Raw genomic sequence first — 23,172 nt, forward strand, 5'->3', positions numbered from 1 at the left:
TGGTTTATTTTTGTTTTCCCTTGTTTTGATCAGGTCTTGTATTTAGTGAAGGACTTCTCATCCTTCTCTTGTTTACTCTGCTATTGAAAATATCTTTGTTTCTGATAAAAAAAAGAAGACATTGACGATGAAACCTCTGCAATATCTCATTAAAATCCATTGCTAAATGTACAAAGACTTAATACTTTTAAATAGGTTCATACGTCCCCTGCCAGGACATTCTGATTGTAATTGAATTACTCCTTTAAAACATAAGCAAATTATGGTGCAAAATTGCTTACTTTCATGTGCATTGTACATCAACTAAGAGAGCTTTTGGAGTTCCAGGACATGGGTCACCACCAAATCTTTTGTATGAGAGAGGAACTGAACACATCCCTTTCCCTAGACAGGCCTGCAAGTCATATTATAGAAATATTTGTCAATAGAAACATGGTTAAAATAAGGAACTTTATTTTTAGACTTAAAAGCAATAAAAATAAAAATAATAGAAAATGTTTTTTGTTTCTGATCAAATAAATAACTTTATGGACTTCAAAAGTGAGGAAGTTGATCTTTGGCGTTGAATATATTTTACTTATGGAATGGTGCTGATAGTTGATCTTTAGGTGATGTATATATTATACATGTGCAATGGGCAGGTAGCACCATAAGGTGGGTCTTGGGGCTGGATTGCTGTTTTAGGGCTGACAAGCAGCTTTGCCTGATTCCCTAACTTTTTTTTTCATCTGTTTTGAAAATAAAATTTATCTTTCAAAACAACACCAGGCCAACTAGAGCTCTTTTAAAAGTGAAACATGTCCTGACCTGGTTAGCTAGTTTATAGAATGGTTGAATTTTACAGACCATTTTTTTTTTTTAAATATCATGTTAGCTTTCACCATCTTCTGCCATTAAATTGCTGGAAGGATGGAGGAAAAGAAGAACCTTGGAATAACAACACTATTGCAAATCTTATTTTGTTATAAGATTCCAAGTTTTGTTTTCTTTTCTCCATTTTCTGGCAATTGAATCATGTGTATTTTCAGGATGAAAAAGGGATTTAAAGACCTAAAAGGCTCTTTTAAAAAGTGCTCTCACCTTCTCCACATTGGATCGAGAGTTGGATGAGTGACAGCTTCCAACAGCATAACTTTGACAATCACCTGAAGGGGTTCCAAAGCTTGCAAATAAAATTCTGGAGATGTTTCTATTTGAAGGACAACGAAGCTGAACTTTAGGTCTCCTGCCATGGTGGTTTTCATGCTTCTTATATATCACCCTTGAAATTACTGGGGGCAGATGAGATTCTGAAACATGCCCGCATATTTTTGGGATTGAAACTTTGCCTATTGAAATCCCAACAGGGTGCCCTGTTTCTTCTTCTAGTAGAACTAATAGGTTCCCTGTAGGTTTGAGGAAGGATCGAGGTATATGGTACCTACAAAGGATGAAAGTCAACCATAATGGCCAGAGTTTCCAGCACAGAAACACTATAACATCATGAACTTATTTGGGAAAATATCTTTAGAAAACCAAACTGACGAGACTGATAAGAATTCTGTAGTTTGAGTGAAAAAGGTAACTTGAAGTAGGAAACTGAAACATGTCATAAAGAAGGTAAAAGTAAAAAGAAAAGATAGATACACAAAACACAACCATATGATATCATAACGCAGAAATGATTTGTTTAGCATATCATTCCTGCATTGCACACAAGGTTATTGGTGTTATCATTGTCTGGTGAAAAGTCGTCTATGGCTGAGTGTGTGATTGTTAAATTTTAGATGTATACCATTATATTAAGCAATAACTTGATTAAGAAAATTTGAATAATTGTATAAACTGTATACCATATTTGTGAAGGCTTTCCACTGGGGGTAAGGAAGGAGACCCAATAACGACCAATGCTTTGTCCATTAACCCAAACTTCACCTTTTCTCATGGAAACAAGGTTCAATGCAACTGGTTCATTCCCGGCAGGTGCATCAAATACAGTCTACCAAATTAGAAATCAAACAAGAGGTTAGCATAGGATAAATTGATAATGACGTTCCTTAGGAACATCTACAAGGCCATAGTTATATTTATGTTGCTTATAATCACAAACTGCAGAAAGAGGGAAGAAATATAGACCTACAGCATAATTTGAAAGGCATACCTTTTGAAAGAAGGTGCTTCTCTTATACAAGTTGTTCATATGCTAATAGGGAATTTTTTTTGTGGGCTTAGGCATTTAGTTCTTTGTCCAGGGACACAAACGTAATGTCGCAAGGCATTTGGATGTTTAATAGATTGAATAAGTCCACTTTCTCTTCTTCCTTCTCCTGGTCTTGAAATTTCTTATGTAAAGAAAGCACATTTTTTTTTTTTTGTATTTCGTTGAGAAGGACATTGTTTGTAGTCTATCTTTCTTTTATTTACTTTTTGAGTTTGGTTGTTGTATACCAGGTCAGCTCCCCCATCTGGTGCCTTCTTAATATTAGTTTTCTTACCCAACAAAACAAATTTGAAAAAAAAGTCTTGAGCACTTGTAAATCAGTTCACTTGAGGGTACTGTTTATAACTTACTCTATTTTTTTCTTGCTTATTGCACTACTAAATTGGATGTTAAATTGTTTGTCCAATTGTCTGATATGGTTTTAGACTGCATCATATAGAGAGGGCACTTAGTACCCACACCAGGTTAACTGTAGACAACCTGAATGTACAGGATGTGGTTTCATATTTAGATTGAATTGTCCTTGACACATTTTGCACATTACACATTACACATTTTGCACTGAGTACTTGCAGAAATAAAATTCTTGTACCTTATACCACGTGAGCAGTCCACTTGTGGAGCTTCCAAACTTACTCCATTGAACCTTTTGTGATCCTACATCTGTGTAAATCTGTAATTTCTCTCCCAACAGTCCAACCTTCAGTAAATTATTCAATGAATTAGTTTAAGATTATATCTTATCAATCAAAGTAGTGCCTCAAAGACTATCAAAATTCATGTATGAAGAATAGAACTATATCAGATATGATGAACTTGACTTGCGTTAAATTGTTGATACATTTTCTATATATTTAGTTGGAAATTCAAGCAAACCAACAGTAAGAAAAATTGAAAGTAAATAAATAAAAGCACTAGGATTGCTCAAGTTTCAAAGCACTCTGTCGAAGCTTGTTTCAGATCATGCACTTGTTCTACTAGATGGGGTTGAGTTGAGGAGAGGCTCTGAAATTAGACTTGCAAAATTGGAACAAGGAGATTTTTGACAATGTTTCAGTCTGGAAGGAGATCACCTTAAATTGGGTGGGATTTTTGGGATTCCAAGGAGAGGAAGGAGGTTCTTTCTCAAGAAAAAGATGAAGCTAGGAAGGTAGAAAGGAGAAATTTCACAAGTGGGCCCTTTTCCAAGAATCTTCATGGAGGTAGAAATTTAGAGAGATTTTGCAAAAGAAAAGGGGATATTAACGCTAAATTTTTTCACAAAATGACTAATGTTCATTGAAGAAAGAATTATTTGGGCAAGATTAAGATTAATGGGTTTTAGCTCTTCAAGGACAATGAGATAAAGGAAGGGGTAAAGAATGGAGACTTAGCATCAATGGGGTGGCTTTTGATATTATGGATGGATTGGCAGCACAAAAATTGGAGGAATCATTCTTAGAGAAGGAGGTATTCAATCCTTTGTCAGAGTTGAATGACAAACCTCATGTTTAAACGAGTTTCCAATGGCTTTCTAGCATTGTAGTTGATTCTTTGGAAGAACGTGGTGATGGGGTTTTTCAAATGGCATTTTGACCTTTGGGTGGGAAGGGGTTGCGAAGAATTTACACCTATTAGATTGGTGAAAGGTCCAAATAAAATTCTTGCTTAAGTTTGGGCATAAAAATTGAAGAAACTGGTGAAAAAAGTGGTTTCCAAGTCTTAGAATGTTTTTGTAAAGGGAAGACAAATTCTTACTACATTGTTGATGGCTGATGAGACAATAGAATCTTATGTTGAAAAGCAGGGGCATGTAGTGTTTAGTGCAAACTAGATACTGAAAAGGCTTCTTGAAAAGATGGATTTTGTACAGAAATTGATAGGTAAGATTACATGGTGCATTTCCTTTGCAAAATTGTTAGGTCTTCTTAATGGCACCCCTTTTAGATTTTTTCAAAGTTCCAAGGGATTGTGGTAGGGGGATTCTCTCTCCCTCAACTTATTTGTTATAGCAATAGAGACCCTTAGTTGTTTGCTAAAATGGGCAAAGAAATGAGGCTGCTGATTAGGCTTTAGTGTGAGCGGGAGGTCTTTGATTTGTTGTTTGGAGATGATACCATTGTTTTTTGTGAGATTTTTCAAAATAAAATGATTCATTTAAGCTGGTTGACTTATGAGTTAGTGTGTAGGGTAGACGAACTTATGTCTTCTTATTTGGGGCTTCAATTGGGTGCTTCTTTCAAATTAGTGGTGACTTGTGATCAAGAATCAAAGAGATTCTTTTAGGAGGACATGGATCCTTCATGGGAAGAAGACGCAAGAAGATTTGTAGAGCTGCTTCTTCGTTATGTGTTTTTTGGACGGTTTGGAAGGGGATATGAATCAAAGGATGTTTGAAAACAAGGAGCAATCAGTCCATGCTCTGAAAAGTCTTTTCCTTAGTATCATTTTTTTTTTGTGGCTAAAGTTATGCATAGATGAAGGCTCAATGCCTTCAATAGATTTGTTGATTGGTTGGATTCTTGTTAAGGGAGAGAGTATTTGTTGATCCTAGACCACTCATTATATAGATTCTGTGTACTTTGATGCACTTTTTTTTTTCCTTTGCACTTGTCTGTAAAATATTATTATTGCCTTACTATCCACCACCCCCCCCAAAAAAAAAAAAAAAAAACACTTGTTTCAGAGTTAGAGGGATGTGAATTACCTGATACCCCCAAGGGTTGTTGGTGAAATCTTTTAAGCTACCGTTGCTTTGAATCCGCACCCTACGTAATCCAGCAACCCTACGCTCAAGATATGCTCCTGAATCCTTTAATACAACAAATAGAAGTGATTTAGTAATATCAAATGAAAACAATGGTATTATGCTTATATTTGTTTATGTAGATAACTCTAAGGGCATGTTTGAGAAATAAATTCTACGAGAACATCTATGGTACTGTTGTATAAAATTCTGATTGCTACATTTTCTTCACCATCATTATTTCTAGACTATTGAAGTTAATTTTTTTTCTATCTTCTTCTGAAAGACATACAGAGATATTGTCAACCTCTTGGGAGAATTTTCAAGTGTTTTATTTAGGTTCAAAGAAATATGTTTTTCTATTTAACATAGAAAAATTTTCATACTAATTTCTTAGGAATGGACAAAAGATGTTATTCAAAATCAGTGTAGTTGAGTTTAGAAGTCATTCTTGCTTGAAGCTCATTCCCTTGTTACTAATACATTAATAAATTCAATGAAGTTGGAGGATTGAGGTTGAATAATTACCGGTAAGCCAACCATTACGCTAAGTAATGAGACATTGTTTATCCCAGCCCTAAAAGAAACAGTATTATCCAGAGAGAAACTCAAATTGCTACTGCTTCCATGTTGAGATCCTAAACAACATTCAGAAGATAAGAATGTTAATGCTCAGATAATTAAAGTAAGCAATACATAGCACAAATTGAAACTGATATTTCATTCTCATAAGTTGTGGCACAAAATTGAAACTAAATCAAAGATTAAGTTCAATAAGTGAGAAAACATAGAACTCCTCTTTTTACAGGATATGAATCTAATCATTACCAGTATGCCTTCCATTGATAAATGCATGCAAAGCATGTGCACGGGAATTTGTACTAAGCACGGATTGTCCATTAGAGGGATCATTGTTATACCTACATTTCCACAATATATAGCTAGTGTGTTAGTAGATGGGATTTGTATTACATAATAAACTTTTTTCTGTTGTAATGAATTAACGTTTAGAAGAAAACTATGAACTTTGATGCCAATTTGAGATTTCAAATTTTGGATATTATCCACTTTCACTGTGCTTTACCTGAAAGTATACCAAAGGTAATCAGATGCGTCCTTCGTTGTATTCATGTGCTCTAGTAACGTGTTTGCTCTTGATGAAGTATCATCAAAGTTGAGGATACTTTCTTTATATTCTTCCCATTGTTCAGTTGAATTAAACTTTGTGACTGTTTGGATTGATCTTGTATTTTGTTGTGTGCTTATCTGGTCAAGGTGATCAAGTGAAAAAAAAAAAATGAGAATTACTTTCTGCAGAATGCAGACGCATTAAAATATAGAACCCCATATAGGAAGAAGATAATTTGACAACAGAAAGTGTGTTTTAGTTTATGAACAGCTCTAAATAACATCAGTCCAGGTCTAAAGCTTGCCTTTGCAGTGTTGAATGCTTCATTCTTGCAGTCTGGCAGGATGCTGATTGATTTTCTAGGCAGTTCATAAGAAGTATTTTGAAAGACCACTGTGACATCTGTTCTACTGTCATTGTTCACAAGAAAGGCAGCACATTTGCCTGATTGTCCCCTAAAAACATAGGCCTGCAACATAACAAATTAACAGATATTGTTAGTCATGCGATGTGTCGAGCTCAAGAAATCAAATCAATAGGAGTGGAAGTAACTAGGTGTTACTCTTCTTTTAATGTTCTTACTTCTTGTAGTTTGGTACCCAAGGACAAATTGGACTGGGCTCCCTGAAGTAAAGTCTCTGAGCATAGTTTTACTGCAGCATGCAATTCCTTTAGATGACCCCATGTTGGTTGCTGAATCAAACCTAGAGTTTATGACAGATCCAAGGTAAATTTTTATTTTTAAAAATATAAATTATTGATCAGACAACAGTGTGTAGGAAACATACCGTACTCATCAAGAGGAGCTTCATCGTAATAAGCTGTCTGTACGTATGCAGAGGCTGTTCTTCCAAAATTGGTTCCTCCATGATACTTAAATAAAACCACATTGTTAGTTAGGAGTGTGATTTAAGTTCATGCACACGAAGCTATTATCAACCGGTAAATCTGCGGTTGTTCTAGCAAGCATTACATCTTGAAGCATCTAGTCACATACATGAAATATACAAACACATTTCATAGTAAAAAATGATTATTGTACCATGTAATAATTTATGAAGCTCCCATTCATCTTAGCAACAAATAGTGCAACATGAAATGCAATGTCTTCCACAGGTCTTGGGCGTGCATCTTCGCCAAATAATGGATAGCTTCAGAGGTAACACAGTTGTCAGTAGGTAAAAGATTTTGGTTAACTGTTTCCCTTGCAAAATGAGTTTAGCCAGCAATAGATGTGTATGTGCTTTCTTTGAATAACATATATTTTGTTGAAAACTAATAATGCATTTGATGAAAACCTACCTAGATGTCCAGTTTTCTGTCCAGATTGCTGGCTTATTTGGTGAGTTGGGTCCTGCAAATGTTTCTCCGCATAGTCTACCATTGCATGAATTGATCTGCAATTTTTTCATGGTAAAATATGGTAAACAGTAGGTTCATTGTAGGCGTATAATGAAAGAAACAACTCGAACAAGAGGTTGGAAGTTTGGAACTATGCTCTGTTTGCAGCTTGTAAGCAAAATTTCAAAGAATTACTTTCCGACTTTACCAATGGAACACCCTATGTGATCTTAGGTGTGAACTGCTTCTTCTTAGGTCTCTTCAGACATTTCAAGTTGGACATATTAGCTGTTATTAAAAGGGCACTTCTTCCTTCATTTTAGTGCCAAACCCATGAAGCTGAATTAAGAAAAGGAACTAACCACAGGGTCAGGAGCATCATCTTGCTTGCACATCACCCATGGCACACCAGTCTCAAGCCCCACAGCCATATTGGCTGCCCAAAGAACATACCTCTTCCCGGCCTCTCCAAAGTTTGCTTCCACTGTTTTGTACTCGTTCTCGATCTGCATATACGAAACCTTTAGATGGCAATCATGGCAGATACTTAACTGCAAGTCTATCAGCTTATTGGCTTAACCTGTTGTAATATGATAGGACCGCCTTGTGAAGCATACAAGTTCTCTGATTTCATTATTTCCACAATCTTTGTTGTAAAGTTTCGCATATAAAACTGCCATCAACAACACCAGAAATAGTTTTTGCATGAGAATTTGATGCTTCTTGAGGTGAACTATGAGCTATGAACTATGAAGAAGATGATGTACCTTGAATGGTTCGTTATCAGTTCGATAAACAATGCCCGGAACATCATGCAACCAAAATGGAAAACCTCTGCAACCCATCAGAATCCATGAATAATGGTTTACGTTTTAATGTATAAGAGAGTGGTTTTTTTGTTTTTACCCATAATTCCATTCAGCCTGGATGAAGGGTCCAATTCGAAGGCATGCATAGAGGCCTTGTGCTTGAACTTCCCTGATGAATCTCACTATATCACGTCTTCCACTGAAATCATACTGTTAATCCCAGAAAAAATAGCATTAGAATATGAAGAATGAGTGAGAATTAGAGGGTGAGAAGTAGTGAGAAGTGACCTGTCCTGGTTTGGGCTCATGCTGGTTCCAGAACACATATGTTTCTATCACGTCAATTCCTCCTTGTTTGGCTTGCGAGATCAAAGATGGCCACATCTGCAGATACATCATTTTCAGGTATCAGGAAAAATGCTCTGGTTTGAATGGACTTTTTAGAAATGTATGGATATATGTCTTGAAATAATTAATAATGCCTTTTGAGGTGGTTTCTGTTTCCTGCCCTTTTACCTTCCACGGATTCTATCTCCCGATCAAGATAATTGGCTGAATGTTGTAAAATCATTTTACGAAAGTTCATTTATAAAGCAAAACTTGAATAATTTCTGCTTCTATTGCAAGAGAAGATTGTTATAAGGTAGAAATAAGATTTTGACTTGGAAGTAAATTTGAGATAAAAGTATTAAAATTATTCATTTCAATATCAACTTTTAATTAAAAGTACAGAAATGGTAAATATCTTTCCATGCGAAAATCAAAATCAGTACCACTGAAATAGTCTGGACCCCGAGCCCCATCAGTTAATTGGATGTCAAGAAAAGGAAAAATGGGACATTATTTGATAAATTAATCAATGCTTAATTTCATTGTACATCATAATAAACAAAATAGAAAATGAGGAAATATGTGATTTTTATTTTATTTGACTTTATTGCCATTTTTAAATGCATTTTGTTATTACTAATAAATTTCATAACTAAAAAACAGAAGGAAAGTGCATGATCACTGCCAAATGCACGCCTGCATTGCAGCATATGTATGTTACCATATTATAAAATATTTGGAAAAAATGAGATAAACTTTTGGAAAAATTGGGAGAAATTATGAAAAAAGAAAATGATGATTCACTTCATAGAAATGCAGAAAAGTGAGCCATGACAAAATAGTTAATTTAATGGGAATCAATTCCAAAAATCTAATAAAAATAAAAATGGGACACTTAATAATTAAAAAAAAAAATTGCACCAAAAATCTAAAGCACTTACTAATTCTTTTTTCAAAACTTTATTAAACCTATATTAATCATAAAATAAAAAAATATATTTATTTCAAGCAAATTAATGGTTTTATTTCAGAGAAGAGAAAAAAATAAATTTTTTTTTTTTTTAAAAAAAAGGAGATAATAAAGAATAAAGAAGAATACCTCAGGGGTGCTTCTAGGATAGTGAATAGAACCAGAGAAAAGAATCTTGCGTTGGCCATTGATGATCAGAGACCTGCCGTCGTAGGTCACCTCTCCGCCGCACACGGAGGCCACAGCCGACGACAGCACCGCAAACCACCACCACCACCAACAACCCATATCTCTTAGCATCCAAACTATCACTATATACCACCAACTCCTTCCATTCTTCTCATTCTATACGTCCCCCACAACATAAATATACCGCCCAAGCCCTTTCTCTGCTGGTTCTGTAAATGGAAAAAGAGATATAAATATACACAATATATACACGGAAGGAAGAGAATATAATGAACGGAGAAATAGGGTATTTGAAATATGAAAAATCGAATCACGTACCAGTCTCCCTCTCAGTATTGGTTTGTGGACTTACGATGAAGAAGAAGATCGATGGAATTAATTCTGGATATCGATCTTCTCAAATAGCATTTGAGAAGAACATAGTGTTTGTTAACAGAGGGAAGTCATATTAATATTATACAGTTGTAATAGGAAAGAAGAGACGGCAGGGTTGGCGACTGTGTTTTTACGTGGACAGCCTGTTTTTGCATAGGAGGTTGACGGTTATTTCAGTGTGGAGACAGATGGAACCACTTCAGGAGTCTTGAGTGGATTTTTTTCTTTTTTCTTAAAGTAGGAAAAGGAAAGGGATTAATCACGGGAATCGAATGTTTGACCATAAATCATGAGATATTTTCATGTATTTGGAATTTTTTGGACTGTCTCTGGGATTTTCCTTTATTTTAATTAATAAGATTCTTGATTTCCTTATTGATAAAATGTAACCTTTTTTTTTTGTTTTCCTTTTCTGGTATCCTCATCATCTTTCTTTCAATTTCAAAATGGTAATTTTTTATTCCTACCATTTTTCTTTCCATCCCATTTTCTTTCTAGGCGACGAATGTGTATTCTTCTCTTCTATCTGTCTTCTTTCAGGGCGATGAATGTGTAAATCAGTATACGTAGTTGCCTATTTACATGCTAATTCAAAAATAAAATAAATTCAAATACAAACATACTTATTATCCAAGAATATAGTAAAATGATAAATATACAAAATATACTAAAGACAAATCAATACTTATCTATGATTTTTATTCATTTAGGATTTTTCATGTTTTTCTTCTCATATGTAAAAGGTAGGAAATAAAAAATTATAATTTTTTATTTTTTATTCCTATTATTTTGCTTTTCCATAGCATTTTTTTTAAAAAATACCTAGAAAAGGTTGAATGTATTTTTTAAAGAATTTAATTTTTTTTTTCTTCATTTTCACAACAAACAATAAAATAAAATATTTTTTTTATAATTTTTTCCTTCTTATTCCTACTATTTTTCATCTTTATTTTCTCTCTCAAACTTTTCAAATGCCAAAAAAAGCTTAACTTCTATAAACAACCAAGATTTAATATATATATATTCATTTTAAGATAGCACATGTGTCATTTTCTTTTTATGCATATAATAATATATACCGAAGATAATTTAACAAGATGCCACATCATATTTTCTTTCATGACAATGGACTCAAATATAATAATAAAATAAAAATCCATGGTGTTTTGTGATGTCACTTTCAATTTTTAAGATATTGCATATCAAGTAATATAATGGGAAATTTCTTATCACTTAATAACTTTTAAAATTAAGTATATATTTTAAGTATATTGATTTCCACTTAATTATATATATATATATATATTATAGATATTATCAAAGTGCCATCACAACTTTAAAAATAAAGCTACAAGATTAAGAAAATGAGTTCATACTTATAATAGTTTCATTAAAATGCATCTATAAAATTAAGAGACAAAGTATATACTTATATAGTATCAGAAACTTTTTTCCTCATCCAATATGAGATATCACAAACATTTCTCATGCACATACAAAGAGTTGAGAGTCAAACAGACAAACACCATCTCTTATGAAGTCAAACAAACCCCTAAGGTTATAGGGATAAATACCTTCTACAAGGTCAAACAAACTCTCACACTAAGATCAGGATAAACTTAGACATAATTTTGTAAAAACTCACATATCTGCTCTATCTTCAAAAGGCTTTCATGGTTTAAAATACAAAAGATTAAGATGAGTTTATATTTATATAGTAAATTTCTTCGTTATTCGATGTGGGATATTACACTAAAAACTTCTACAATTTCCTCTTTTTTTTTTTTTTTTTTCATAATTGCTATTTTTTATAAAAAAAAAGAAAAAAGAAAAAAAAGGATGCTCATACTTTGTGGTATTTGGCATGAATTTGGCATTGTTTTATGAATCTTATTATTAGAACTTTTCTACATAAATTTATCCAATTTTGTCACCCTATATCTCCTGGGTCATTCGAATTTCAATATTAGTGTCTAAGCCTTATTGAAAAAGCCATTAATGATAACTTAAATCGAACAATGGTTGAAAAATCACAAATTCGCAGTATCGAAGAAAAAACATAATAGAATGACAATCAACTTTATAAATATTTTATTAAGCATGAATGTTTAAAATATTACAGAATTGATATATGCCCTTCAAATTGTAAATTGAAGTACTCCTAGAAACCCTAAGAAGATATGGTTCTGAATTACCATCTCTCATTTACACTGTGCAGCTACCAAAAGGGCTTTAGGAGTTCCTGGACATGGGTCATCCCCAAAACTTTTAAGCGAATGAGGAATGGAACACATGTTCTTCCCTAGACAAGCCTGCAAATCACATTGCATGCCATAGAGAAATTGAAGTTAATATAAGCATAAAATATAATGACCAACTTCTTGCTATTTAATGATTAGGTAGCAGCACAAGGTGGGTCTTGAGACTGATACTTTTAAGGCTGAATCCCCCTTTTTTTTTTCTTTTTTTCTTTTTTGACAATTGAGTAATTTCCCATGCTTTAAACCTTGACGTGTTGATTTCATTGGTCATAACCAGTATCATATAATCTAGAGCATTTAATCAACCATAGAAAGTTTTTTTTTTTTTTTTTTTTGGAGCTAAGTTCTTTGGACTTTTTATGGGACTTAAGCGTCCAGGTGTTGATTGCACCTGTCATAACCTGCACCAAATAATCTAGAGCTTTACTCGGGCATTCGTGGACATCTTTCATTAAATTTAGTTTCATCCTGAAAGTTGTGATACTGGGTCCGACCAGACTAGCCTACTGTTCCAATTATTCTTCGGTTTTCAGTCTCTTCTCTCATTAAATTGCTGAAAGGATGGAGGAAAAGAGAAAAGAAACTTGTAATCACACCACCATTGCAGCCCCATTTGGTTGCAAGATTGCAAGTTCTCCTTTCTTTCCTCCATTTTTGGGCAATCATGTTTGTCGTTTATTTGAGGATGGCAAAAGAGAACTAGTAATAGTTTTTAACATGACTGTTCTCACCTTCTCCGCAACGGCTAAAGAGTTAGGAGAGTGACAGCTTCCAATGGCATAACTTTCACAGCCACCTACAGGGGTTCCGAAGCTTGCAAATGTAATCTTGGAGATGTTGCTACTTGGAGGACAACGAAGCTGAACTTTAGGTATCTTCCCATGGTGGCTTTCATTCCCATCATCACTGGTCGTCCATGAAATTATTGGGGGAGGGTGAGAATCCGTTACATGCCCGCATACATTTGTTACCGAAACAGTGCCTATGGAAATCTTAAGAGGGTCCCCAGATTCTTCTTCTTGTACAACTAATAAATTCCCTTTAGGGTTGAGGAAGGCTCGAGGTACATTGTACCTAAGAAGGACAAAGAGCATTAGTAAATAATAAGATCGATCCAGGAAAAGTCCAGTGTGAATATATATATACTATAGAATCATGAAATTATTAGGGTTGAGGAAAGCAATCTGATGAACTGAAGGAGGAACTGAATCATGCCATAATCATTTGTAATAAAATTATTTGTATACCAAATTATTACTACACAAGGTTAATTGGGTGATATTTGTCTGATGAAAAGTTGTTCAAAGCTGTGTTTATGATTGCTTAATTAATGCTTTGATCTACAGTATAATAGAAACAACTTGACAAAAACAAAAGTAAACCATTGTAGAAACTGCATACCAGGTTTGAGAAGGCTCTCCACTTGGGGTAAGGTAGGAGACCCAGTACCTACCAATGCTTTGTCCATTTACCCAAGCCTCACCTTTTCCCATGGAACCGAAGAACAGTACAACTGGATCATTCCCAGGAGGTGCATCAAATAATGTCTGCCAAATTAGCAATCAAAATAAAAGGTTAGTATGGATTGAAATCAATATCAAGCATTTATATTGATCATAACGTTACAAACCCTTGAAACAGGGAAAAAAAATGTAAACCATGTGAATGTACGGGCACGGCTGCTGTTAAGATAAATTTAAAATTTTTAAAGAAGGAATTTCTGTACCTTATACCATGTGAGTGGTCCACGCCCATGGCTTCCTAACCCATGCCATTGAACTTTTTGTGATCCAGGAGAAGTGTAAATTTGCGACTTTTCTCCCATCAATCCAACCTTCATTAATTTATTGGATGGAATCAGTAGAAAACTTAATACCTCTCACTAATCAAAGCTTACCTTCTTAAAAGATTGAAAAAGTTGTCATGAGAATAGTATAATCTGAGATATGGAAAACTTGTGTTGAATTGCTGATACATCATCATTAATAAGCATACTTTGAAATCTAAGTTTAAATATCGAGCAATGAGAATAACTCAGGATGATTGGAGGAAAAATTGAAAATAGAGTGAGAAGCCAACCATAATCCAAAAAATAAAATAGAAAAAAGCCTAGAGATTAATGAAAAAAATGGAATGTTAACTATAACATGATGAACTGGTAAAATTCGGAAAGTGTCTCTATAATGAAAGCCAGCACTGCACATATTGATGGTCAAAATTTCAAAATGAAAGTAAAAAAAGAGCTAATTAGGAAAGGTGCATGAGACATATCCTGGAGCTAGAGACAATAACCTGATATCCCCATGGATGCTTGCTGAAGTCTTTTGAGTCACCTCCGTCTTGAATCTCCACCCTACGTATTCCAGCAACCTTGTGTTCAAGATATGGTCCTGCATCCTTTAATAAAACCAATAAAAGTAACTTAGTAATAATACTGAAGGAAACAGTTGCATTATGTTTGTATATGTTTACGTTGATCAAAAGAACCATAATTATACAAGTAACAGTAAAACAATAAGGGCATGTTGAAAAAATGACTTCTATCTTAACACCAATGTCAATTGTTTCATTCCCCTTTTGCCATTCCAGGAAGTTTCTAAGTTGAGGTTTTTGGAAGCAGATGTCGCCAGCCTCTTGGGGAACCTTAAAATTAAAGCAATTTGTAGGCTCAAAGGCAAGTGACTGCTACTTTTATCCTTAAGAACAGTCAGTCAAATGGTCATATAGAATAAGTTCATCGGATCTTAGAAGTTCAACCTGCTGAAGCTGCTTCCCTAGATACATAAAGTTCTAATGGGAAAAATGAAGTTGAACACTTACCGGTAAACCAACCATTACACTAAGTAAAGAGATTCTGTTGAGCCCAGAATTAAGAGGAACTTTATTCACCAGAGAGAAACTTCCATTCTGATGACTTCCATGTGCAGATGCTGAACAACAGATTTCGAAAGATAAATATACTACTTAAAAATAAAAAATGAAAATGAAAACAAGGAGGGAGAGAAATGAAAAGAAAGGAATAGAATGGCTGAAATAACGTTCTCAGAGTACACTTTGAAACTAAATCTAAAATATCAAGTTCAATGAGTGAAAAAATGTTGAAATTAATCTTTTGTTTCAAAATTTCAAATCGGAGTTCACGAAATGTACACGGTTATGCAGCAAGAGGATTAGGCAAGAAGATATAAAGCTTACCAATATATTTTCCATTAACAAATGCATGCAGAACATGCGCAAGAGAGTCCACACGAAGTACCGGTTGAGCATTAGAGGAATTCTGTATAAACCTACATTTCCAAAATATATAGCAGGTGTAATATAGTGTAGATAGATGGAGTCAACAAAGTTTAATTTCAATTGTCAAGTAACATTTCAAATTTCGGATACTATCTACTTAACTGTGGTTTACCTTAAAGTGTACCAAAGATAATCAGATGCATCCTTTGTTGTACCCATGTGCTCTAATAACATGCTTGCTTTCAATGGAGTACCACCAAAGCTGGGGATACCTTCTCTGTATTCGCTCCATTGTTTAGTTGAACCAAAAGTTGCCCTTGTTTGGACTGATCTTGTATTAAACTGTGTACTTACCTGCCCAAATTAAATTGAGGGAGTGAAAAATATGATTTCTTCCTAAGATATCTTACTTTTCTTTCATAAGATTAGCGTGTAAATAATTGAAATTTATTTAGAATTATTTTTTATATTCTGCAGATGCGTTAAAAAAGACTAGGAAAAATAATAGCTGCATAACTCCATATGGGAAGAAAATTGTTTTACTACAAATAAAAGTAGATTTTACCTCATGAACAGCTTAGATATAACACTAGTTCTGTTCTGAAAATTACCTTTGCAGTGTTGAAGGCTATTTTCTTGCAGTCCGGTAGGATGCTGATTGAATTTGCAGCCAGTTCATAATTAGTATTTTGAAACAGCACTGTGACATTTCTTCGCTTGTCATTATTCACAAGAAAGGCAGCACATTGGCCGGATGGTCTTTTAAAGAGATAGGCCTGGAACCAAAACAAATGAATAGATGTTTTTTCTCATGTAAGATATGTTTGGCTCAAAAAGTTAAACCATTAGGGAACAGACACAACCAGGTGTCACTCTTCTATTGTTCTTACTTCTTGCAGTTGACCCAAAGAGTAGTTGTATTGAACTCCATGAAGTAAAGTATCAGAACATAGTTTTATTACTGCATGTAATTCCTTGAGATGGCCCCATTTCGGTTGCCTGATCAAACCTAAACAACAGAACCGAATAAATTTTAATATTGAAATTTTATCATTAATAAGACAACCGTACCGTTTGTAAGGAACATACCATACTCATCAAGAGGAGCTTGATCATAATAAGCTGTCAGTACATATGAAGAGCTCGTTCTTCCAAAGTTGGTTCCTCCATGGTACTTGAATAAAACCATGCCATTAGTTTGGAAATAATTAATATTGATTATTCTGAGCAATTCAAGTTTGTGTACAGAAGCTACAATCAAATAAGTAACTTGAGCAGTTATTAAAGCATAAATTTTATATCTAGTTTCTAAAGAGTTTGATATACATCACATAATTATGATTAAGATAGTTGTTACAAAATAGAATATCATACCATATAGTAATTTATAAAGCTTCCATTCTTCTTTGCTATGAATAGTGCTACTTGAAATGCAAGGTCTTCTGCAGCTCTTCCACGTTTGTCTTCACCATATACCTCATAGCTTTGAAGGAAATTAAGCAGAGGTGTTAGTTTGGTATAAGATTTCAGTTAATCATATCCTCTGAAAAATCAAGTTTAGCAAGCATATGAAGGCATATGTGCTTTCCAATAGTTAAAATGTTCTAGAAGTATCTTCCAACAAATATTAAAAATAAAATAAAAGAATGATGTAGACAGGGACCTATGCACCACAGATTACAACAAGAAAGATTTCTGTTCGGTAGGTATTGTTGCCAAAAGAAGCATACTCCAAGCTTCAATTAAGAAAAAGGCTCTTTTGGGCAGCCATCTCAGTTTTTTACCAGTTTTCTTAGTATACTATAATCCACGCACAAAAATGATTAGAAAGCTGGGAAAAGAATATACAAAGCGTTTGATAAACACATACACAGATGTCCAGTTCTCTGTCCATATCGCTGGCTTATTTGGTTTGTTTGGTCCAGCAAATGTTTCGCCGCATTTCATACCATTGCACGCATTAATCTGCAAATTGCAGGATTTACGGATTTAATTTACTGAAAAGTGAAAAGCACAATAAAACTAAAGCCCCAAATAAGCATATAATACTACTGTACGAAACTACTCTAAAAATGCCTTCCAATGACTACAATAGTTAAAATGTTTTGAAAGAAATGGACATGTGTCTTGAATCAAGGCCATGAGATATAACTAATAAAAGGGGACTAACCACAGGGTCAGGAGCATCATCTTGTTTGCACATCACCCAGGGAACACCAGTTTGAAGATCCACCGCCATTTTAGCTGCCCACCTCACATAAGGCGGCCCTTTCTCATGAAAAGCTGCTTCTACGTTTTTGTACTCGTTCTCAATCTGCATATAAACGAATTTTAGAGGGCCAAAAATGGCAGGATATGAAGGGTGAGTTTCAGTTAACAGCCTTAACCTGTGACAAAATGATTGGGCCACCTTGTGAAGCATAAAGATTCTCTGATTTCATCAAGTTTACTATTTTCGTTGTAAAGTTTTGCATGTAAAACTGCCATCAACAAAATGAAAGTAGTGTCAGCAAGAAAGTCCATAATCCATGGCTAAAACAGTTGGAACCATTCAACATATTATGCTGGCAAATCCAATTGATGCAACTCACTGTAGAAGCTCGACAAATAATAGTGGTTTCGAGAAATAGAAGTCAGTACCTTGAAGGGTTCATTATCAGATCGATAAATAATGCCCGGGACATCATGCAACCAAAATGGAAGACCTCTGCAACACCAGTAGCAACCCATAAATTGCAATGTGTTTTGTCATGAACAAATATAGAACAAAGTTTGATGAATAGCAGCGAGTGGTTTTTACCCATAATTCCATTCACTCTCAATGAAGGGTCCAATTCGAAGACATGCATATAGACCTTGTGCTTGGACTTCCTTAAAGAATTTTACTATATCAAGTCTTCCACTAAAATCATACTGTTAAAGACACGAACAAATAGCATTAGCATATGATCAGTAAGAGTGAGAAATAGAGAGAAAGCTGTTGAGTTGACCTGTCCTTGTTTGGGCTCATGTTGGTTCCAAAATGCGTAGGTTTCTATCACATCTATCCCTCCTTCTTTGGCTTTGGAAATCAAAGATGGCCACATCTGTAAATATATGAGAAAAATTTATAAAAAAGTCCGTTAAATAAATAGATTCAGAACATTTAACGTTATCATGTTGGCAGACGCACTAAGCGTTTAGGTGTTCAACTGTTATAGCTCTCATCGAATCCATGAGTCGAAGGCCCAATTAGAGTACTTGTAGCCCAGCCCATGTTTTACTTGGGGTGGTTCCAACTGACAACAGACGCCCTTAGGCGGTTATGGGAAAAAATTTGTTACTTTAAAAACCCAAACTGAAAGGCCCAATTTGATTTTTTTTAATAAAATAAATGTTATCCATTAAAGAAAAGGAAGCACTAGTTTAACACTGATAATTTACTACTTTCTGCCTAGTAAATTTTTATGGGAAAATTAGAAAAATAGATCATTTCGGACCATTTAGGAAATATAATTACAAAAAATTTACTTATATAGTAATATAAGTTTTATTTCTTTACTAATCAGTTTGTCAACGCATAGACAAGCTGTAACATGTGAGAGAAGCGGTAAATACGTATTTACTGATTTAATTAATAATATATTTATATTTTATTATTTTATTTGCAATAAATATAATATCATTTGTGGACATCTATAACTTATACGAAAATCACAAGCTGCTACTAATGCATTTATGACACCATCATTAATATATATAAAATAATTATGTGATAAATATTATCATATAATATAGGTGATGAGGTAAAATATTAACTAAAATAATTATATGAAAAATGTCAATAGGAGATGAAATGCATTAAAGGTGTGCAAAAAAGAAAGAGAAATCTAAAATTTAAATAGATACGAGAAAGAAAAGGGTTGCTATTCGCAATATCCCTTTTGCTAAAGTAATAATTTTTTATCATATTTTTTTTTCCATATATACCATTTTTAATGAAGAACTCTCTCTAATCTTTCTAAATTTTAGTTGATTAAAGTTGTGAATCACATACGAAATGCAATGAATGACTAAATTCAGGTAAGATTTATAACTTTCATTTTTTTATATAAATAAATAAATAAATAAATAAATATATATATATTTATCAAAAAAAAAAAACTCATGGGTTTGGTAAGGATGGAAGTCAGCAACCGATGGGTTAAATTTTAATAATAATTTTTATTTAAAAAAGTTGAGTTATGAATTTCACATTAAAATATTTAATATAATAAAATCATTTTACATAATATACTTTTAGTGAAAAAAATCATTTTATAATTTATTATTTAAATAAATTATTTGGTTTTAAAATATAAGAAGAATATGAAAAATAATTGAGTGTGAAAAAAATAAAAGAAATGAAAAGAAAAGAAACAAAACAAAGTTTTCGTGGGGTGGGAGGTTAGGTGGGTAGAAATAAAAATAAAATAAAAAGAATGTTAAAATGTGGGTAAGATCGAAAAAAAAAAAAACAGACAAAAAGTAAAAAATTGGGTGTAATTGGGACGTGTGGTCGGGGAGGAGAGAGGGGAAGAAATAAGAAAGTAGTTTAGAAATGTAAAATATTGTGTTAGTAAAAATGATGTTGCTAATAGCAATTGAGCCTAAATTTTTTGTGGAAAAAATATAGAAATGTATCTTCATCTTCTTCCTTCGGTTTCATGCTTTTATGGAGAAGATCCTAAATGACATTTAACTGGATGAGCAAAGCCGGATTAGATTTGTTAGGAGAATTTGTTTTATGTGTATAAAGTATCTGGAAATTGGCAACGCTTTCTGAGGAAACAAACAAGCAAGAAAAATAAAACATGACGCAACTATTTTCTCTTTAAACTCGGCATTCGGTTTCGAAATGGTTACGTGTTTCCAATATCACTTAATTATCTGTTCACACTTTTTTTGTTTTCAACCATCTGAACTGAATCACATCACTCCTGTCTATACTAGTTTTCATTTGAATTTTTTCTAATTTTGAAGATGAGATTAAATAAATGAAAGCCGAATGTGATTTTTTTTTTTTCTAGTTTTGAAGATGAGGGGGAAAAAGATGATGACTATCAAAAATGAAAACCGAATGATTACTTTTCCATCATATAGAACAGTACCTCAGGAGTGCTTCTAGGATAGTGAATTGAACCCGAGAAAAGAAGCCTCCGTTGGCCATTGATGATCAGTGATCTGCCGTCGTAAGTCACGCTTCCTCCGCACACGACGGCGACTGCCGCTGAGAGCACAGCAAACCACAACAGCAGCCTCGACCGCATCTCAAGCGCTTCCTTTCTCGGCATCCAAACACAAAACAGCAAATCTTTTTACAATCTTCTCATTCCCTTCAATATGTATTTATACTACACAAAATCCTCTCTGTATGGAGAAACAAATTAGTATTTATCCAAAGAAAACTAAAATCTGTCTCATTTGGAAGAAGGAAAATGTATTTAATGCTGAGAATCTGGCGTACGTTGAAGATTGAATTCTCAAGTGTAAAATGGAAAGTCGTAGGGGGAGAAGAGCTGGCAGTGGTTTCGTTTGTACACAGACAAATAGGACTGCAAGTCTTTTTAACAAGTGAGTCACTGAAAATTCATGGAAACTTGTATTTATGCGAGCACCCCTTCCCGTTTACCATATTTTCAATTTTCCATATATTCAATAAAATAGATAGGGGCATTGATGAATAAAAATCATAAAAATGCTGACGAACAGAAGGTTGGCTCAGATGATTCGGTAAGTCACGTGAGGAAGAAGCATTGTAAAATTCCGAAAGAATCCGAAATTTCCCGTGTTTTTGTTAGACGACGGTACTCTTTGCTGTCTTATTAATTCTTTATTAGTTCCGGGGTGAAACTGTAAATAAATGTAATTAAATATTGGAAAATAACGGTGGTTGCTATATTTAGCAATGACTAATTAAATTTTTTTTTTTTAACATAAGAACGTTTATTTCCGAATAAAGAGAAAAGCCACGTAATAATTCAAAATCACTATTTTTTTATTTTTTTTTTAGATATTTTAAATTTTAAATCCCAGATATCTTGTTCCAAAATCAAAAGAAAGCCTGACCTGGATCTTAGAGCACGGCACAAAACCTGCAAATTTTAAGAGGAAAACGTGAAAGAGTCTTTCAATCTTTATTAATGGTAATTGATAAATCATCCAGTTGACCTTCTCTTGGTCATCTCTGCTGGCGTGGTGGACTGGTATAAAACGCTGCGTTTAATCGTAGCCAATAAATTAAATTAACCAGAGTTCCAGAACCGGAAGTTGACAATATTTTAAACTCTGTAGTCAAGATGGTTGTAAAATAATAGTTCAAATATTTCCCCATAAGAAATACATGATAATATTATAAGGCTTCAAGCTACCATTTGTGATAATATTATAGCCTAATCTGGTTTTCCCAACTGGCACTAATAAATGTGCATGTGCGGCTATGCCATGCAAAAATTAAAGGAAAGCACGTTACATATTTATTTTAAAAAATAAATAAAATAAATTTTAATTCAAAATAATTAGGATTTTGTGTATAATATATGACATAGGAGATTTGAATGGATATTTCATATTTCCTTTAAAGTGGGGGTTTATTTTTTAAGATTTTTTTTAGAAAATATATATTAAAAAACATTTTTTTTATTAATTATATAATAATTTTTTTTGGAAAATTTTATCCAAATAACTACTCTTCCTCGTTGTCTTTAACGTTTTCTTAAGATAGTGGTAATGAGTTTGCAATTTTGAGAAGTATAGTGGATAAAATTTGATGGGTTCATCTAATAATTGTGACGCAAAAGATTTTTTTAACTTGGGCATATGCTTATTTTAAATTTTTTTAATTATTTTTGGTATTTAAAATATTTTTATAAGTAATTATGAGATTCCAAATCGGATAAAGGAAAAAGTTTTATGCATTATATAATTATAAATTTCTCTTAATCATGTATGCATATTTTAAAATCGTGAGAACCTTTTTAAACTCAAAGTAGTGTAGACCCCTACAATGAGAACATTGTTGACATTGTGTTTTCATGTAATGTCTCACATAGGATAAAGGTCTCATTGTGGACATTGTGTTTGTATGTGATATCTCACATTAGATGAATGCGCTATATGAATATGAGCTAAACGTGTGAGGGTTTTTTTTTGTTTAGAATTAATAATATTTTTATACCGTTAGTGTATGGCCTTATCAGTAAAGTTAGAAAAACCAAACAATAGGAATGAATGGGATGAAAAAAAATATGAGGAAGGATGCAAAGGGTTTATTTATCGATAACTTTGAAATAGTTCTCAATAGGTATTTTTTTTAAATAGTTATTTAACATAATTTTTAATTACTTTCAGAAACAAAATTATTTTTTGAAAATTCTTCATATAGTTATGTATAACATAAAAAATTTCAAACTATTCTCCATTATTTTTCATAATATTTTATCCAAAAAAAAAAACATCTTCCTATTTTTTTTTTTAAAAAAAAGGTGAATGAAGTTTAGGAAAAGTGCATTTTTTCATATTTGTTTGAATATACTCCTGTGTTTTATTTTTAAAAATAAAAAATGATGGTAATTACTAGTAACTTGTA

General features: G+C 33.3%; 3 protein-coding genes across 3 annotated transcripts in view; 1 reads left to right on the forward strand and 2 right to left on the reverse strand.

Moving 5' to 3' along the window:
* The window catches only part of LOC100264280 (N-glycosylase/DNA lyase OGG1), a 20,774-nt gene extending 19,062 nt beyond the window's left edge, over positions 1–1,712 (forward strand). The window contains exon 4 of the mRNA XM_010665884.3: positions 1,029–1,712. Coding sequence (XP_010664186.1) covers positions 1,029–1,033 — 5 coding nt within the window. The 3' untranslated portion in view covers positions 1,034–1,712. The remainder of the gene's footprint in view (positions 1–1,028) is intronic.
* LOC100262510 (beta-galactosidase 16) lies at positions 122–10,266 on the reverse strand. The gene is made up of 20 exons (XM_010665882.3): positions 10,012–10,266; positions 9,634–9,902; positions 8,493–8,588; positions 8,302–8,414; positions 8,163–8,229; positions 7,976–8,068; positions 7,758–7,901; positions 7,357–7,451; positions 7,097–7,205; positions 6,843–6,927; positions 6,637–6,758; positions 6,359–6,523; positions 6,010–6,191; positions 5,754–5,845; positions 5,454–5,563; positions 4,887–4,991; positions 2,793–2,900; positions 1,833–1,978; positions 1,081–1,420; positions 122–394 (listed from the first exon to the last, which is right to left on the reverse strand). Exons 2-20 carry the CDS (start codon positions 9,802–9,804, stop codon positions 284–286), a joined length of 2,454 nt encoding a protein of 817 aa, XP_010664184.1. The 5' UTR covers positions 9,805–9,902; positions 10,012–10,266; the 3' UTR covers positions 122–283.
* A 1,862-nt stretch (positions 10,267–12,128) lies between these two features.
* Positions 12,129–21,175, reverse strand: LOC132252499 (beta-galactosidase 16-like). Its single transcript, XM_019216619.2, has 20 exons — positions 21,052–21,175; positions 20,696–20,954; positions 18,557–18,652; positions 18,367–18,479; positions 18,207–18,273; positions 17,954–18,046; positions 17,737–17,880; positions 17,437–17,531; positions 16,941–17,049; positions 16,656–16,740; positions 16,457–16,575; positions 16,178–16,342; positions 15,739–15,920; positions 15,525–15,616; positions 15,150–15,259; positions 14,622–14,726; positions 14,056–14,163; positions 13,731–13,876; positions 13,061–13,403; positions 12,129–12,380 (listed from the first exon to the last, which is right to left on the reverse strand). Exons 2-20 carry the CDS (start codon positions 20,876–20,878, stop codon positions 12,270–12,272), a joined length of 2,466 nt encoding a protein of 821 aa, XP_019072164.1. The 5' UTR covers positions 20,879–20,954; positions 21,052–21,175; the 3' UTR covers positions 12,129–12,269.
* Positions 21,176–23,172: the final 1,997 nt, after the last annotated feature.

This window comes from Vitis vinifera, chromosome 18 (assembly GCF_030704535.1).
Source record: "Vitis vinifera cultivar Pinot Noir 40024 chromosome 18, ASM3070453v1".
Taxonomy (NCBI): Eukaryota; Viridiplantae; Streptophyta; class Magnoliopsida; order Vitales; family Vitaceae; genus Vitis; species Vitis vinifera.

Bases quoted from the DNA above. Each gene is read 5' to 3' on its own strand.
- LOC100262510 (XM_010665882.3), bottom strand. From the start codon at position 9,804: ATGCTAAGAGATATGGGTTGTTGGTGGTGGTGGTGGTTTGCGGTGCTG. The intron at 6,928-7,096 runs GTACAATAATCA...GTTTTATTTAAG, and splicing joins GCTTCATAAATTATTACATG to TATCATGGAGGAACCAATTT. The intron at 4,992-5,453 runs GTAATTATTCAA...GTTGTATTAAAG, and splicing joins GCGTAATGGTTGGCTTACCG to GATTCAGGAGCATATCTTGA.
- LOC132252499 (XM_019216619.2), bottom strand. From the start codon at position 20,878: ATGCCGAGAAAGGAAGCGCTTGAGATGCGGTCGAGGCTGCTGTTGTGG. The intron at 18,653-20,695 runs GTACTGTTCTAT...ATATATTTACAG, and splicing joins ATCCTAGAAGCACTCCTGAG to ATGTGGCCATCTTTGATTTC. The intron at 18,047-18,206 runs GTACTGACTTCT...TGTTGATGGCAG, and splicing joins CTGATAATGAACCCTTCAAG to TTTTACATGCAAAACTTTAC.